General features: G+C 34.2%; 2 protein-coding genes and 1 pseudogene across 4 annotated transcripts; 2 read left to right on the plus strand and 1 right to left on the minus strand.

Moving 5' to 3' along the window:
* The first annotated feature begins 98 nt into the window (after positions 1-98).
* On the plus strand, positions 99-3,941 carry LOC107015086 (putative pentatricopeptide repeat-containing protein At3g13770, mitochondrial). Its single transcript, XM_015215253.2, has 2 exons — positions 99-603; positions 2,199-3,941. Exons 1-2 carry the CDS (start codon positions 135-137, stop codon positions 3,299-3,301), a joined length of 1,572 nt encoding a protein of 523 aa, XP_015070739.1. The 5' UTR covers positions 99-134; the 3' UTR covers positions 3,302-3,941.
* An 8,173-nt stretch (positions 3,942-12,114) lies between these two features.
* On the plus strand, positions 12,115-18,343 carry LOC107015351. 3 transcript variants are annotated; one of them, XM_015215599.2, is made up of 8 exons: positions 12,115-12,249; positions 13,332-14,446; positions 14,530-14,827; positions 15,079-15,288; positions 15,497-15,670; positions 15,914-16,111; positions 16,198-16,311; positions 17,711-18,343. In XM_015215599.2, exons 2-8 carry the CDS (start codon positions 13,356-13,358, stop codon positions 18,056-18,058), a joined length of 2,433 nt encoding a protein of 810 aa, XP_015071085.1. In that variant the 5' UTR covers positions 12,115-12,249; positions 13,332-13,355; the 3' UTR covers positions 18,059-18,343. The 3 variants fall into 3 exon arrangements, with proteins under 3 accessions (XP_015071085.1, XP_015071087.1, XP_027771543.1); XM_015215601.2 differs by lacking the exon at positions 12,115-12,249 and adding an exon at positions 12,253-12,328 and having other exon boundaries at positions 17,711-18,058; XM_027915742.1 differs by lacking the exon at positions 12,115-12,249 and adding an exon at positions 12,338-12,507 and having other exon boundaries at positions 17,711-18,058.
* LOC107015353 lies at positions 16,296-17,364 on the minus strand (annotated as a pseudogene).
* Positions 18,344-19,415: the final 1,072 nt, after the last annotated feature.

A 19,415-nucleotide genomic window follows, 5' to 3' on the forward strand; every position in this document is an offset into this window, starting at 1 on the left:
GGTGTAGGTTAACTTTTTAATCTCTTTGTTTAGGAGGTTCAAAATGATATATACCTAGTAAATTTGAAAAATACCTTATATATTTCGTTTGAGTAGAAATAAAAGCAAAGGTTGGAGTAGAGTATATACTAAATATGGTTAATCCCATGAACAAGATGAGTCTATTTTTGTATACAAGTAAGCATGTATTTTCCTCCATGGTAAAAAAACCATATTTTTACGAACAGAGAGAACCCTTGTACGGTTGTCTAAGTTGCAATGGTTCACTCTCCGAGGCCTTATACGAAATGGCGAAACAAGGCCTCCAAGTGAAATTCAAGGAATATGATACTGTGTTAAACGAATGTATAAACCAAAGGGCTATAAGAGAAGGTCAAAGGGTACATGCGCACATGATCAAATCTCACTATCAACCTCCAGTGTACCTCAGGACAAGGCTTATCGTTTTCTACATAAAATGTGGCCTTTTAGGTGATGCTAGGTGGGTGTTCGATGAAATGCCTCAAAGGAATGTTGTTTCTTGGACTGCCCTTATTTCTGGCTATTCTCAAACTGGGCATATATCTGAAGCTATCCATCTTTTTCTTCAGATGTTGACATCAGGTACTTCTATTTCTTTGCCCATTACATACATTTTACCTATATGTCAATGCAGCATTGCAGCGGAGACACAAAAAAAAGAACATTTCGCTTCAATAATTTATTTGCATCTGTTGTGACATACAAAGTGTTAATTACATACTCCCTCTGTTTTAATTTGTTTAGATGATTTTGAATTGACACGGAGTTTAAGAAAGTAAAGAAGATTGCCGCTTCTTGTGTTCTCAAATTAAAGATATGTAAAATGTACCAAAATATCTTTTAATCTTGTGGTGTTTGAGGCCCACAGACCCTTTTTGATTACCTTTTGTTGTGGCCCTATATCTAAAGGGAGAGGATGGCGGCTTTCTTGTGGTATAAAGTCCGAACTCATTCCATTTTTGGAGGATTCATTCCCTGTTCCTGCAGCTTGGAAACCTCAAGCTACGCCTCACTCACTTCAACATCAATAAAAAAACATAGAAGGCTCAAAGTTGTCCTTAAACTATGCGAAGTAGACCACTTCTACCCTTCGTTATATTTCGGATCAAAAATGTCCCCGTTGTTATCCCAAGAGACCACAAATGCCCTCAAGAGTTAACAAATCAATTTTTTTTGTGATGTGGCAAGCCTCGTGGGACTAATCCCTCCACCTAAGCATTGCCAACTAGGATTCCACTAAATTATGTCATTAATTCTGACCCGATTTATAACCCAAACTCTAACCCATTGCTCCTGACCCAATCCGCTAAAGTTAAGTGGCAAACATTGGTCTTGAATTTAAGTTCTCACAATCTGAAATTTCAGTAAGACTAACGAATGGTCTCTTATACTCCTTCATAAGTAGCAAGTTTATCACTCCGGTTGACAATCTCAGAGACTTTCTGCTGAACACCGAACATAGCGCAATGAAAGTTCAACCAGGACACAGAAACAGCTATCAAGTTTCAGCTACCATGCCTGTCAGTTGGCCATGGTATATGATTCCAGAAGTGTAGTTCCTAAGTTGTTCAAATGGATAAAGTTGATAATAAACAAGGTACTGGCTGATTGCTTTGTGTCTTAGGAGGATTTATCTTCCATGTTGAACAACACTACCATCTTGAATTCAAGATCGATGTTTGCCTCGTAATTTTAGCGGGTCGGGTCGTTAGCAAGAACGGGTTTTGGGCGTCAGAATTAATGATCCATAATTTAGTGGGAATCCTAGTTGGCAACACTTAGGTTGAGGGATTAGTCCCTTTTGGCTTGCCACATCACAAAAAAATTGGGTTATTAGCACTTGAGGGTATTTGTGGTCTCTTGGGATAACAACGATGACATTTTTTATCCCAAAATGTAATAAAGGGTATAAATGATCTACTTCGCATAGTTCAGGCCTCAGGGACAATTTTGAACCTTATCCCTAAAACAAGTTAGAATTAAAGAGTTGTCAATAAAAAAGACTTTTTTTTATATATAATGATAAAAAAGTAAGACGAATAAATTGATAAGGAGGAATGTACATTTTAAGTGGCCTTCTTTATGTTGAAAAAATAGTGCAATGCATCGGATTCACCCTTGAAATTGAAATTTCATTTGTCCTCTTTTGACTAGACTGTAATAAAAAATTGATGCAGGTACTGCGCCAAATGAGTTCACTTTTGCAACAGTGCTTACATCATGTACTAGTGCCATTGGGTTTCAGTTTGGGAGACAAATCCACTGTCTCTTAGTAAAGAGCCCTTTTGAATCACATGTATATGTGGGAAGCTCACTCCTTGATATGTATGCCAAAGCTGGCAAAGTTCATGAAGCTCGATATGTTTTCGAAAACTTGCCAGAAAGAGATGTTGTCTCTTGCACTGCTATAATTTCAGGCTACGCTCAACAGGGACTATATGAAGAGGCACTAGATCTATTTCGCAAGTTCCAGGTAGAGAGAATGTCTTTCAACTATGTTACATATACTAGTGTATTAACAGCCTTATCAGGACTTGCTGCAGTTGAAGAAGGTCGCCAACTGCATGCCCGTATTATTCGATTGGAACTGCCCTTCTATGCGGTTCTTCATAATTCTCTCATTGATATGTACTCCAAGTGTGGAAAATTCACTTATTCAAGGATGATATTTAATCAAATGTCCGAAAGAACTGTGAGCTCATGGAATGCTATGCTTATTGGTTACAGTAAACATGGGATGGGAAAGGAGGTAGTTGATCTCTTCGAAATGATGAGAGAAGAAGACAAAATTAAGCCTGATGAGATAACTCTTTTAGCTGTGTTATCTAGTTGCAGTCATGGAGGAATGGAGGATAAAGGTGTAGAGATTTTTAACGATTTATGTAGTGGAAAAGAAAGGGTTGAGGTTAGCATTGAGCACTGTGGTTGTGTGGTTGATTTGCTAAGTCGATCTGGCCAAGTAGAAAGAGCCTTTCAGTTCATCAAAGAGATGCCTTTTGAACCAACTGCTGCAATTCTGGGTTCACTTTTAGGTGCTTGCTGGGCTCACCTGTATGTTGATATTGGTGAAATTGTAGCCAGAAGCCTTTTGGAGATAGAGCCAGAAAATGCTGGAACTTGTGTAATTCTTTCAAACATGTATGCATCGGCAGGAAGGTGGGAGGATGCTAGAAGAGTAAGAGAGTTGATAAATGCAAGGGCCATGGTAAAGGAATCTGGAAAAAGCTGGATTGGTCCTGATTTTATCCATGAAACAGAAAAAGATATTGCAAAAACATAATGGAATGGGGGCTTATATTCCTCACCAGTAACCAGTATGGATGAGCAGCGAGAAAAGAAAACGCTGCTCCATTGTTCCCAAGGTCGAGCGGTGATTTATTCACATGGAAACTAATTGGTAAAGTCTTGCTCCAAAAGGGAATAAAACTTGAAATTGCTTCTTGTATATAATGGGGGTAGAGTTTTCTGATGGAGCAACTCACAGGTTTTCTTCTAATTGTGAAGTGATCAGGTCTTCAAAGTGTTTGATTATCATTGATTGAAGATGGTAACATCAGACAGATCATGGTTAGCCAAAGCAGGTTGTTTGGTTTCAGTGTGCACATTTTCACAAACATTATTGAGCTTCTACTCTGCAAAATGGTAACAGAATACAAGTAGAAACACTTTCAACAAGCAAAAGATTTGGTGGCTCAAATAAATGGAGACCGACCTTCCATGCAATGTTTGGAAAACTTTACTATACGGGATAAAGATCCATTCAACTAATGTTAAGGATGGCCTCATTGATTGATTGGGAACTTTAATTTTAACTAATATAGATCATGTGAGCATCATGAAATCCAGTATCTGCCCCACACCAAAAAGAGGTGGAATCACCGGCCAAAGTGACCCAAAACATGCTAGCGTATATAGGGGTTGAACCTTGCTAGATCCCTATATTTGCAGTATAGGTTCAAAGACTAGGAGATATAAGGAAAACCATACGTGGCGTGCCGAACAGTCTCATCTCATGAGAGTTACGTGAACCTCTGCCCTTCCTGAAGAAAGGCATCACCACTCATAGCTAGCCGATTGGTGCTCAGTAAAAGCTCCATTACATTCAACTCATACATCATGGAAGCTGGCTTCTAGTATGAGGACATCATAGCTCGTTAGATAATTTCTGATCTCATCATTAGTATTAAGTATGCATTAACTTTAATACTTTCATTAGAGTTTTCATAGAGACTAGTCTCTCTATTAAGTTTACACTCTCATAGGTGAGTACGTTTTGGTAACATTTAGTTAGGCTCATTTAAGATTACTCTCATCTTGTATGTTAGCCTCTTATCACATTAGCCTCATGTCATATTGTCACCTCCTTCGTTGAACTTGCGCACATTTGTTTTTCATAATTACTCACCCCCTTACGTGAATGTTCATTTCGTTGTATGCCAATGCACTTAGCCATTTAGTGCGTTTCACACTCTTACTTGACCATTCTAGGGTTTCATTATTTCGTTACATATATCTTAGGTTCACTTACTTTAAACGTATGCTAGACTTATGGGTCTATACATAGTTCGTTTAAGTGATTCATATCATCTTAAGATTATGTGGTACAAGACTTATGCATCTTGTAAGTGTGCCAAGATCTCGATTTTGATCCATGTAGGCAACATTATTTATGAACATTTATTCACGTATAACTTATGTATCAATACGGAATTTGGGAAAAGGAACACGATTTCGAAGCCCGTGGACAACACTTACATTTTTATTTATTTTAGTTTGATCCACACGGCTTGGGGACCCAAGATCGAGCCCCAACGTCTTCATTTTGTTTTTCCTTAATTTATCTCTTCATTTTCCGTTCATTGTAACTGAGAGGATGTGGGATCGAACCCCCACAACCTCATTTCCTTTCATTTTCTTTTCTTTAATTCCTCTCCTTCTTGGCCGAGAGGGTGTGGGTTCGAACCCTCATAGCCCCACTTTAATTTTTCTCCTAAAATTTCCTTCATTCTGCCTAGAGGTCGTGGGTTCGATTCCCACACGCCTCAACCTTTTATTTTTCTTTTAACTTTTCCTTAGATCTGACTGAGAGGTGGTGGGTTCGAATCCCACTCCTCTCATTTTTTTTTGTACTTCATTTTCGGTCGAGGTCACTGGTTCGAATCCCCTTTGCCACATTCTTTTTAACTTACATTATTTCTATGATTTTTAACATGGTGAGGTCACGGTTCGATCCTCAATGAGCTCACTTATTTTAATTTATTATTCATAACATATTAAACCACTTAGCTTGACTTAAACTCATCAACATATAGCTGGAAATTATATACGTTTTTCAGCATTCTTTTCATCAACATTACACGTTAGTTCTTAGGGTAATTCATGGATCATGTAGTACATCTTTGGCTTCATTTTCATGGATTCATTTAGCTAATAGTTTCCACTCAAATCAGCCACATTATACTTCATATGAACATCACGATTTGTGCAAGTTTGTGCACGTGAAATATAACCATAAAACAAGTCATTTTCATGCTTCAATCCGTGTTCAAAGTCACGGCTACACATTCCACACACATAAACACATATTTTTGGAAAACATAGGTTATCATTCGTACGATTCCAAACACATATTCATGAACATATTCATCACTAAAACACATTACATGCCTAATATCTACCAGCAGACATACCAACCTACAACCATCGATAGGAGCTAGAAACAGGGACATGCAATGGGAACAACCCTAGTTTTCAGAATAGATTCATCTGAGTCCTAAGGGTCTCTTAGGAAAGGTACCAAGAGTAAGAAAACCCATACCTTATTTTGCTTGAACTTGCTGCCCAAAGACCTCCTCCAACTCACGTCCAAATCCAAGCTTCAACACCAAACTTCGACGGGAAAACCCTCCCTTTGCCTAACGTTTTTGGATACGTTTTGATTATATTTTTAATGTTAATGTTCTTCAGGTGTGAAGAACTTTTAGTTGCTGGTAAAATCTTGTATTTTGGCAGATAGAACGTGAAATGAAAGAGAGGTTTTGACAAGAGAAAGAGAGTTAAACGTGAAAGGTGGTTTAGGCTTAGGTAAAAACTTAGTCAAACTAGGACTGTTTCAAACCTTTAAAAAAATCTAATTTTTCCTTTTTCTTAAATTAGCTAATAATTATTAATTAATTAAATTAATTTATCAATTTAATTAAAACAATTTAAGTCATTGCTTCCACGTAGGCCAATTTTTGACCCTCTCTCCCCAAAATGCCCCTCAACCTTATTAATTAAATAATTAATTATATATTTAGGGTAATTACGATACTATCCTTAGCTTGGAAAAATACCATTTGAGCCCTAGACCATCAAAACTTAAGATTTCCCCTTTTTATATTCGGTAAAGACTCATTTGGGTAAATCTTCATATTCGGGAGCCCTACATGGCTGGACCCAACCTTTCCTAGCTCAACTAAGTCCCCTTGTTAGTTGGCTTGGCTGTCACAAGGGTTCAGAGGTTAGGTTCTAGGGTCATTCTTTTGTACCCTTTTCTTCCTTGACAATTTCAATCCATATAAGGATTCTTGAAGCTTTATTGAAAAAGTTTCCTTCAAACTTTCATATGCTTCGGACACCTCGATTGTTTCAAGGATTTTCATATAACCTTCATTGTCTAGCTAGACATGAAAATTATTCATTATATGCATTCAAGTTTTTCATAAGTTGCCAGATCAAAACAAACCTCATTGCATCCACCATAGGAAAATACATCTCCAATAATGTCAGGATTTTTGCGACAAAATCTTTATGCCCTAAGGCACAAGTCGTACTTGATATACTTGAATTATGCATTTTACTTGGCCAACCATTTATTTGCCCACACTCTATGACAGATTTGAATTCAAGATCCTCATCACAATTTATATCATTGAACGCTACCTCATATCAAAGACACCGTCGACGGTTATTTGATATCGATTCCAACAAGACATAACTTATTGAGATCTCTTCATTTTTCAGATACTTGAACCTTTTTCGAGGTTTTATGAAGTGTTATGTCAATGTGCTCTTTTATAGAACTTGCCTCATTATTATGACCATATTGATCATTTGCTCCTTCCTTCTTTATGGAATTTTATATTTGAAACCGATTGGTCTATTACGCTTTCGGCGTATCATAGGTTCTATCCTTCAAGGCCTTTACATTGGAGCATTTGCAGCTGAATTATATGATAGGGTCACTACATTCATCTGGAAATTGATTTGCTACATTGTGCAAATGAATTATCCCTTGAACATTAAGTTCACATATTTATTTAACAAGGATCTAGATAATAAATAATTAACCTCACACATAATTTTCAGCTGTCAAAATCATCGCTCCCCCTAATGTTAGAAAATCTAACATTCATCCCAACCTTATTTGAAAATTCATCTTTGTGTGTGGTGGATAAATTAAAATCATAACCGCACATTCAATATTTTGGATGAAAATTATATGGTTCCTGACCCTGAAATAATTTTAATGGGGAAACCTTGTTGGCTTGATGCATATATGTGTTGCCACATGTTAAATAAATTTATCTCATTCCAAATTTTATTTGAGAGTTTTGTTCTCATAACCATGATTTAGCTATAATTGGAGGCATAAAATTTTTGCTAAATCAACCAGCGTTAACAATATGTTTCATAATTTGGAACTGTGCTTTTAATTTAACAATTCGAGCAAACAACCTAACAAACACCAATTGTAAGTTGACAAAAAAACACATGTGATCATCGCATAGATGCATCTATAATATAGTTACAAATGATCCACATGGCAGGTGAATGGGTCCATATTCACCTTTTTATATGTTTCAAAAACTTCAGAGGATTACAATCCCAACCTTAGCTGGTACAACGAAAACAAGCAACACAAGAGACTTCTTGAAGAATCTTATATATCTTCATCATATAAGCCACATAAATTCTCAATTATATTTGCATCACATCCAAACCATGATGGTCATTTAGTCATGCCAACTGATATTTATTTCAGTACATGTATAATTTACTGTTGCATGTGATTTCATCAGCATGTTAATGTTTGTCTGCAACAAACAAGAGGAAAAGTGAGGTAATCTTTTACATGAATATTTATAACCCTCTTCGATTGTAGTGATTTATAGTGTCAATATTTATTTTCAATTCATTCGAAACTTAAAAAGTTTCTTTTGACACGTACTACAACTCCAATATTATTCCTCTGATAATAGCACAACTCATTAGAGCTTGCAATTAATTTTGTGTACTATCACATATTGCATGACACCATCCCTATGGTGAGCATCTCCTTCAAAGAGGAATTTATATTATTATTGTCATGTCAAAATCATTACGAGCAAGACGTGTTTCTTGCTTTACTTTTGTTGTACAATAGGTACACAATCAATGACAAATTTGTATTGCCACACAATAATGACCACAACCCTTATAGACAACAACTATTTCTTTCTTTTGTCCTTTCGGTAGTTTACAATAAACATATCATAGTGACGTATAAACATACAATACGATTAGCCATTTCTGCCAAATAAAATTTATTTCCTCTCAAACTTCCCGTAGAGGTGAGTTTTGGCATATATCATTTTTTTCTCAAACTTCCCATAGAAGTGAGTTGTGACATATATTCAACCCATAATAATTTAATCACATCTTGACCCATTCTCTTATAGAATGGTCAAGCATTCACGATACTTATCACAAGTCACATTCTCTTCAAGGAATGGACTAATCATTTATATGTACTTCATAAATTTGCATTATAAGTATATTGTCATGGTTTTAGAATTCATCATATTTTCATGACACACCTCAACATCACTTTGAAAGATCAAGTGTACCATCACTTTATCTTCTCGTCTCATGATAGGGATTTATAAACTTGTCAAATTATTGGGCTGACAACATTCACAGGTCTAATGACCTTTCATACCATTTTGATAATAAAAATTGCCTTCACATTTTGAAGGACTATTTGAAGAACTCATAGTGTTCTTCCATTTATTATTACCATAATGATGATTATTATAATTCTGTTCCTCCACACCCTTATTCATATCATTAATTATTTATCATCTTTCAGACTAATTATTCACTACTATCACATATGATTGAATGGAGCAAGTCAACAGGCGGATTTCAAAGTTATCACATGTTGCTACCACATTCTTTCCAAGGAATGGAGCAAATTCAATATGATGAATTTCAAGACTTTTCATCAAAAATATATTATTTTTGCCTTAATCATCATTTTATCACCACTATGGTGCATTGAGACTAAAACTCAATGTCTTATCCATACAAGACACATTAGGTCATAATTCTATGTGACTTGAACCCAATACATTATTATCGCGGTGCATCAAAATTCAAATTGATGTCTTACCCTCTTGGTGCGATAGAATTTGAATCTATCGTCTTATCCACAAATATTTTTCATTATGTGCATCTGGACTTAACCTGATGTCTTACCCTTTTGGGTGCGATGAGACTTGAATCCATCGTCTTACCCTTAACCAACGGTATAATAGACCGAAGTACAACATGACTCACCCTTTTAGTCTTTCAAAACAATCAAAATAATATTCAAACTCATGCTATTAAAATTTTATACCTTCTTCTATTTAAATTTTTTTGTATAGCATGTCATATTCAACCAATAGTAGTATATGTCTTCGGTTCCTGATAATTGTTAGTGATTGAATACTATTTTATTCTAAATCATAAAAATATTTTAGAAAATACACACCTGATTTTATGCATAAATACCTTGATTCTCATAACAAGATCAACCAAAACATGAGTTAGAGAAAAAATAAAACTCAATCTTAATTGGCTAGAGACTCGTGCTGATAATGTGTTATGAAATCAAGCTCATAAGAATATAATCATAAAGAGAAGAAGACAAGAGAAGTAGATAGAAGAAGAGAAATTTTCTTCTTATTCAAGTGTATATTACAATGGTGAATGATATCTCTATTTATAGGTAGAGAAATCAACGAAAATGTCACCATGTTTAATGTCACATTAGTAGATACATTTCTATCCCAAAAAGGTTCATATCACATTGGGAATAAATATCCATGATAAGGATAAGTTTATGATAAGCTTAATGGACAATCCACTCAATTTAATGTATTTATAATAGTTTCCTCTTTTCAATATTTACCAACGATTGGAAATTTGAATAGTACATTTAAAACAATTAAATGAAAAATATAATTGAAATTTCTGTGTTACATGTTATTCCTAGTTTCTCTCTATAAAATAATCTTTATATTAAAAGCATATTGATATTTATCATTTTTTGTAATTTGATTTTCAAAAGTACTTTTTAAAGAAAATTAGTTAAACACAAATTATTTTTTTTCAAAAATTGCTTTTCTGAAAAGCTATTTTAAAAATAAACGCTTCTAAAAATAAATATTTGTTAGCAGCAATGTCTAACATACTATAAATTAATGTCTTTAAAAGATGTAGTGAGTAAATATGTATAAGATTTTTATCAATTAATATGAGTAAAATGATAAACAAAATATACCAATTATTGTTACTTAATAGGTGTGTCCAATCAAAATTTTGTCAAGTAAAAAAGGACCAAGGAGATAATTAATTGCTTAAAAATTATAGTAGTAAATGTTTTGACTTTTTAAAATATTACTCCTCTATTCCTAGTTACTTGTTATTTTTGAATCGACACATTAATTAAGAGAATAATTATTGATATAATGAGTTTATTATTTTTATCCCTACTAATTATGAAGTGAATGAATTAAATAATTAAAATTTTCAAAAAAATTTATCTTTTTAAAATTAATTAATTACGGATATAATAAATTAAAAAATATTTTAATTTATTAAAATAAAAAAATAATTAAAAACAGAAAAAATAATAATTATAAAATGAGCATTCATAGCTTGAAGTTCATTAGACTTACATACATAAAAAAAAAGCCAAAAAAGACATGAAACAATTGATCAACCCAATGTGTCAACTAATTTTAAATTCCCCAAACTCACATAACCATTTTTTTGGTAAATATGATATAAGTAATACATTTCTTCAGCTTAAGTTTAGCGTTAGTTTACAGTCTTTTCTATTGTTTTAAATTTAATAGTCATCGGACAGAGGCGGACCCACATGGTGTCCCCGCCGGGTGCTCGAGCATCCATTAATTTCGTTATGGAATATATATATCTATGTAAAAATTGATAGGTATTTGTATAAAATTAACATAGAGCACCCAATGAATAAATGATTTAGATGGCCCAATGACTCCACTTTTTTAATGTTGTTGTACCAAGGTTCGAATCTCACTATTAACACATATTTTTTATATTTTCACTTTAAAGCACCTCCGCTACTGTCATCGTAGAAATGTGGTTGAACAGTGATATTGAAGTCATATTATTTATTGTTTTGTATGCGTAAATATAGTTTGTTAATCTTTTCTCAATTATGTTTTAAAGCTAAAATATTCTTATTTTTAAAAAAGCAAAAAATGATAAGATATTCTTTCATCGTAGAATTCCAAATAAATAACTATTCTTCTATCTCATTTTATATTAATTAGTTTGACTTGATAAGAAATTTTTTTTAAAAAAAATTTATCTAAAATAAATGACAAATATTTAAATGATTATAAATTATTTTAATTAAAAATAAAATAAATATCATAAAACTAAACGTTATTTTCTAACCGATATAAAAAAACTAGTATTTATAAATTGGAGACTCAGATATTAACATTTTTTTACCAGATACATGAATATTACAGTGGAAAGAACTTTAATCAAAGAGAGTTACTCGTATCATTCTAGTCCTTTCAGTCTCTAATTATTTGTGGTATTTTTCTTTTGATAATTTTTAATTATTTTTTATTTAAAAATTTTAAATTTATTATATACTCAATTAATTAGTAGATAAATAATTAAAGACATTTTATGACTTTTGGGTGTATGGATTTGAGGTGAATGAGAGTAATGATGGCGGGACGCGTAACGTAACCGGAAGCGACCGGTCACTTTCCCTGCACCGACAACCCCTGATTGCTGTAATCTTAATTAATATAATCAACCAAATAATAATTATTGCTTAATTAGAAGCTTCACATAATCCCCACTTGTCTTCACATTGTTGCAATTGATTGTGCAGTCTCATTGAATATCCGCAGATTAAAATAGTTAATAGAACCTTGGGTAAGTTATTTCTCTGTTTTCAGTTTATGAATTTTTGAAGCATTCTTTTTTCCAGTTATTTCGTCGGCAATCAGTGAAGGTGTTGCTTTGTTGCAATTTTCATTGCCGGCTGTTTTATCCAAATAAAATTGTAGTTTGAATTGAATGATGTGCATTATAGATCTCTGATTGCTTACATCTTCTTCTTCAATTTTATATATATGTATTTGGAGATCGTGGGCGCATTTGACAGTTACCCTCCTCCTCCTCCACGATCCTGTAACCGTCTTCTCCCTAAAATTGTCTTCTTTTCCTCTATTTGTTTGTTCATACATAAATTTGACTTCTCTATTGCACTTCTGTCTCTTGTTTTTTTTTCATCTTCAAATTGGGCTATCAATAACTACTAATAGAATTAGACTTGTGGAGTATTTTTATAACTAGTCTTCAGATTCAGTTGAGTCACACTATTTTTTCATCCTTTTCGTTTTCAAGATCGATCCTAATTACTCAAAGATTTGACTGTAGTCTTACCTCTCTTTGAAAGTCATTCTTGTGTAAGATTGTCTTACATTTGAAAAAAAAATTCGCATTTGTTAGGCTTATGAACAAAAAAAAGATGGTTGGTTCACCTTCAATCCTACTTCTTTGCGTCTCTTATTTCTAGTTCTAGGCAGTCAACTAGAACATACAAGTTGCTTTCAGTCTTACAGAAATGCTCTTAACTAAAGTGTGACGATAATTCAGCATTGTTGATCTGAAATGCCTGTTATATGATATGTATGACCTTCATTACCAGCAATCCCATTCTGTTAATAGTTTAAATTCTATATTTGTGGTTATGCTTATCTAGAAATATCATATATAGTAATCACAATTCTCTATTTCTAGAATGCTGTATTTCTAATAGAAATTATTTAGCTTTTCCATGAATTTGTTTAGCTATTAGGCTCATAAAAAATCTTATAATTAAAAGCTCTTATATCAATCGTAGTTTGTAGTCCCTGTCTGGTGTAGTCACAATGTATTGTCTTCTCAATGGGTAATAGTGATGACGGATTATCTGTTTCCTAGCTTATTATGTTTTTTTTTTTGAACTACAGATTAATAGGTGAAGTATATTGATCATGAAGGAAATTGAACGGAAGCAGGGTCTAAACACTAAGCAAGCAAAACGTGCGGTAAAGACGGAGAAAAAAGAATACAAACAGCAGGAAAAGAGTACTGGCAAAACATCGAAAGCAAAAGAGACTGATCATAAAGCTTCACTTCCTAGACCAGAGTCCAGTGTCTTAGTAAGTGACCCAAACACGGGCACAGAGCCCATTGAAGTTTATGAAAATGTGGTTATAGATTATGTCGATGATGTCTACAAGTCGGAGGAAGCAACTCAGCAACCAAAATCACGTAAAATGGTTGACAAACATGGCAAGGATAAAATCAATGATCGTTCTAGTGATATGGAGAGTGAACCCAAAGAGGGAGTGGAAGAGGAATCAGATGTTGAGACGATAAATGATTCAGTTTCATCTCAAGGAGATCCACTAATAGCTGAAGATGAAAATGTAGAAAGAGCTTTGGCTGTAAAGGTCTCTAGAAAGCTTGCAAAAACTGAAGGGAATAATTCTTCCCAGGTACAACGAGCTAAATCTGATCAGAAAGCAAACAAATCACAGAGTAAGGCATCAAAAAGTACAGCAAGCAAAGCCAAAGCACCTAAAAAGGATCCATCTAAAATGACATCCAAGAGTGTCAATGATAACTCTAAAAATATGAAAGTCCATCCCAAATCTCTATCAGATTCCTCAGAAGAAGGTGATGAAAAACTTGTTAAAGAGGTAGAACAAGCAGACATTTTGGATGGGACTTCAGTTAGTGCTCAAAGTATTGGAAGTGATGATGAAACAGTCAACACCGAGGATAACTGTGAGCAAGAACATAAAGCAGTTTTAGAACAAAAGATTGGAGAAATGGAATCAAGGCTTGAGAAACTTGAGGAAGAGTTGAGAGAAGTTGCTGCCCTTGAAATTGCTCTTTACTCTGTGGTATCTGAGCATGGAAGTTCTGCACATAAGCTGCACACACCTGCCAGGCGCCTTTCTAGACTCTATCTTCATGCATGTAAATACTGGTCTCAAGACAAACGAGCTACAGTTGCTAAAAACACTGTTTCCGGCCTTGTATTAGTGGCCAAGTCATGTGGTAACGATGTGGCAAGGTATGTTAATACTTTCATTTATTGGATCATGTGTTACTTTTGTACTTCTTATGACCTAACGCTTTTCTTCCCTTCTCATGAAGGTTAACATTTTGGCTGTCAAATGCTGTTGTTCTGAGGGTAATCATTTCTCAAGCATTTGGAAGTTCCTGTAGCTCAAGCTCATTGGTAACAACTATCGAGCCAAATAGAAGAGGAAACAAAACTGAATCAAAGGTTTCCTCTTTAAAATGGAAGACACATCCAGGAAGCAAACAGTCAAGTAAGAATGACCTCTTGAAGTTGTTTGATGATTGGCAAGAAACAAGAACTTTTACAGTTGCTTTAGAGAGAGTAGAATCCTGGATTTTCTCGCGGATCGTTGAATCAATATGGTGGCAGGTAATCAACTGTACTTTGCTTCCTGTCATACCAATGTTCTCAATTAGGACTTGATGTGTATAGAACACTAATTAAGTGCAAATCCTATTTTACTGCATCAAATAGGTAAACCTTTTATGTTCTGTTCTACATGGTAATTATATGATTTATCCAAACATGCTATCATTAAAAGGTGTTCAAGTAATTAATCTCTTAAGTTTAAGTACTTAATATATTCTCCTTTTGTAACTGATTGATCAATTTGGCTTCAGACCTTCACTCCCAATATGCAATCTCCTACGGATGATCCAATGACAAGCAAATCTGTTGGGAGGTTATTAGGGCCTGCTTTGGGTGACCAGCAGCAAGGGAACTTCTCCATTAACCTATGGAAGCATGCTTTCCAGGAGGCTTTGAAGAGACTATGTCCTGTACGAGCTGGAAGCCATGAATGTGGTTGCTTGCCTGTTTTGGCTAGAAGAGTAAGTATTCTCCAGTGTTTCTACTTTTCATTTGCTGTATTTTTACCACACTTCTATCTCCCGGAGTTTCAGATGCAGGTGATCAAGGAAAATTGCATAGTACTCTTGCACTTCCATTTTATCTGTATTTATTTAAAGCTACCTGCGATAAGTTTTAGTTTCACTTGTTAGTCTGAAAGTTTTACGCCTTCATATATATACCTTTCAGGTGGTTGAACACTGTGTTGCCAGACTGGATATTGCTATTTTCAATGCAATTCTTCGTGAGTCAGCTCATGAGATCCCAACTGATCCCATATCTGATCCAATAGTTGACTCCAAGGTGTTGCCTATTCCAGCCGGAGAGTTGAGTTTTGGGTCCGGTGCACAACTGAAAAACTCTGTAAGTATTAGTCACTATTAACTTGTTTGCGAATTCCTATAAATATTTTTGGACGGTCTTTTCGTTTCTGTCTTCTGGGCAAAGTAAAGCTGCTTGCTCTTCATGGGAATCTTTTTCTGTGTCTTAGGCACCTGCAGTTTTTCTCTGCCAAATTGTCAACAATGCGCTACGTTCTCTGAGAACCTTAATGATCTTGTTCATTGGTTCATGCTCTTGATATTGATAGTATATCTTTTCTCGCAGGTGGGAAATTGGTCAAGATGTCTTACTGATTTGTTCGGTATGGACGCTGAAGATTCTGGGAAGAATGATGTTGACGGCTCTGGAGATGATCATAGAAAAGGTGGAAATCAACTAGAACATTTCTATCTTCTCAATTCCTTAAGTGATCTTCTCATGCTTCCCAAAGACATGCTCATGGACCGCACGATCAGAATGGAGGTACAACCTGTGTTTCGCCAAATATTTTAGAGGCGAATACTCCTACTTCATTCTGTCTTTGATGAAAATTTTAAATGTTGCTCCAGGTATGCCCATCTATCAGTCTTCCATTGGTTAAGCGAATACTCTGCAACTTCTCTCCAGATGAGTTTTGTCCTGATCCTGTCCCTGGTGCTGTATTAGAAGCTCTCAATGCTGAGGTTTGGCTACTCTTAGCTAGTTGAAATTTTGGATTTTATGACTGTTTATCTTCACTACAACTTTGAAACAAAGACTCCGTGATACCAATAATGATGAAAATGGAAACAACGTGATCAACCGGCTAATACATACTGTTGAAAATATAAAGCTTAAGCTTTTAGATGAGATGGTCACACACTTCAACATCTAGATTCTCTCCTACCAGGCTACCACCAACACTATAGATAGTGGTTCTCCGTATGTTACATCATTTTTTAACTATAGGAAGACTAGCATCAACCCCAGAGAGGAGACTCACATTCACACTTTCAGAGATGATCTCAGTAGAATCTAGAACTTGTGAACTGGTATTTTGATGCTTGAAAGAGAGGGTATTGACTAAGTCAGATTTACCAGAGATTTCATTTTCTTCGGTTGTCTCAGAGGCTCAATAGTCACCAGCCATTTGTTCATTGAACATTTCATGGTCAACTCCATTAATCCCACTAGAATGCAAAACCTCATCCTTGTTTTTTTGATGATCAGATTCAGAATCAATTATGTATGATTCATTAGACTGTTCAATTCTCTCGGGAATGTCACTTGGCTAGTTTGTAGTCCATCTGCAACCATCATTTCATCTAAACCAAGCTGTCTATTCACACCAAAATCAGCTTCTTCACTTTAACCCATGTAATGGTTGGGCGCAAAATTTGACATAACATGGGTCTCACCAGACAAAGATAAACTTTGCGGTTCAGTTGATATGGATCCTAGTGGATATTGTTCTGCAAACATGATATTGTTCTTCTCTTCAGGAGATAACTTAGCTGGACCTAGAACTCTATTTTCCTGAATTATCTCGCGAACTAGTTCTCGTACTTTGTAGAAGTGCGTCAAATTAAGTGATGGGAAATTCCCATCATTTGACTTCTGATATTTCTTCATAAAAGTTTCAACCATAGACTTCCCCTCTTCTTTCGAATGTCTAATTCTAGTCTTCCGGCCACCAGAGTCATTGCAAGTAGCAAGGGCAAATATTTGCCGACCCAACCATTCTTAATTGTGTGCATGTTTAGTTTTCACTTATTCATGTAAAGCTGGTCATACACTTCAACATGGTATCAGAGAAAACAAAGGAGACAGGTCCTGAGATCGAATCTCACCGCCACCCAAATCAAAAAGAATTTCCATGTGCTTGGCCCATAAAAAAGAATCAGGTCCGCGCGTGAGGGAGCGTGTTGAAAATATAATCTAATAATAAAAGTGTACTCTCGCTAACATCTTAAGCTTTTAGATGAGATTGTCACACACTTCAACACATACAACTAATTAGTATTCCTTTCTTGGATATTAAAGAACATTTGCAAAGGTAAATTTCTGTTGAAGAATCTTATCTCAGGTGACTTATGTTTGCAGTGCATCATAGCACGTCGATTATCAGGAGGATACTCTTCAAGCAGCTTCCCGTACCCTGCGGCCCCAGTTGTATATACACCTCCTGTTGCTGTGGACGTTGCAGAAAAAGTTGCAGAAATTGAGGGGAAGTCTCACCTATCTCGAAGTGCTTCTGCTATACAAAGGAAGGGATACACAAGCGATGAGGAACTGGAGGAAATAAATTCTCCTCTTGCATGTATTATTGATAAAATGGCATCATCACCAGCTTCTACAGAAAATGGAAAAGATAAAGAGAAGGAAGAAAGAGGTTCGATTGGATCAAATACGAGGTATGGACTTCTTCGTGAGGTTTGGAAGGCAGCATAATTGAGAGGACTTTGAATTATACATACTTGTGAATTTTCATGTTATAGAGGAAGAGAAGAAGTGGAAATGAATTTCAGTAGATAGTGTTGAGAGCTTTACATGTTCCAATTCATAATTAAGGAAGCTTATGTGTATATTGAAATCCATATCTGAGAAAAAGTAAAGAAAGAATTTGATTGTTTTCTTGCAAAGTAAGTGAAAAGTTGTTTTGTGTTTGGATTGGATGAGACTCAAATTGTATAAGCAGTTAAAACCTATGGATAAAGGGCTGGTTTTTGCAAGTTATGACTGTTGTTGACTTTTTCAACATCTTAGTTATATTGGAGCTTGTCTTCTCGAGGAAAAATATGGTTTCTACTCCTCGAGGAAATATCATGCATAATTGTTTAATAATAGTTAGTCTTAGCCAGAATACCTAAAGTTTGACGCTGTCTTTGCTCGGATCCTCTTCTCAAACATGCTTAATTAATTTTGGGTAGGAAAAAATCCTTTTCATCAGAATGCACTATGTTATTTTATCTTTTGAACGTTTTAAACTTTTTTAACTTTAGTATCTTTAAATTATTAAGAGATGAAGAAAGAAAAACGTCCAACGTAACACATTTTTAATTGTCAACTAAACTTTTCTATTTACAATATTATTAACTCCAACACTTAAATTCAATATTTTCATTCTCTAAAGGAGCGTAAATAGAAAATTTTAAACTCAATATTATATTAAAAGAAATAAATAAGAAGACTAATAAATAAATATATAGTTTGTCACAACTTTCTCTTTTTCCTCAACTTTTTTTCCCTTTCTATTAAGTATATCACTATCGTTCAAGGGTAAGCCCAAATACAGGTACTCCGTTCATTAATTAAGCTTGAGGTAATCTAAATTAAATCAATCTCTATTCATCCAATTTTTGATTCATTTTTAAAAAAATCTTTAATTGAGCCCCATTTAATACAATTTCAATCATCTTTATTTGCATTGATGTAAGATATATTCTCATATTGAAGATATGAATTATTATTATTATTATTATTATTATTATTGTTATTATTATTATTATTGTTGTTTTTATTGTTATTATTATTATTATTGTTATTATTGTTATTATTATTATTATTGTTATTATTGTTATTTTATTATTATTGTTATTATTATTATTATTATTATTATTATCATTATTATTATTATTANTTATTATTATTATTATTATCATTATTATTATTATTATTATTATTGTTATTATTATTATTATCATCATTATTATTATTATTGTTATTATTGTTATTATTATTATTGTTGTTATTATTATTATTATTGTTATTATTGTTATTGTTATTATTATTATTATTGTTATTATTA

The sequence above is a fragment of the Solanum pennellii genome, chromosome 3, assembly GCF_001406875.1.
Source record: "Solanum pennellii chromosome 3, SPENNV200".
NCBI lineage: Eukaryota > Viridiplantae > Streptophyta > Magnoliopsida > Solanales > Solanaceae > Solanum > Solanum pennellii.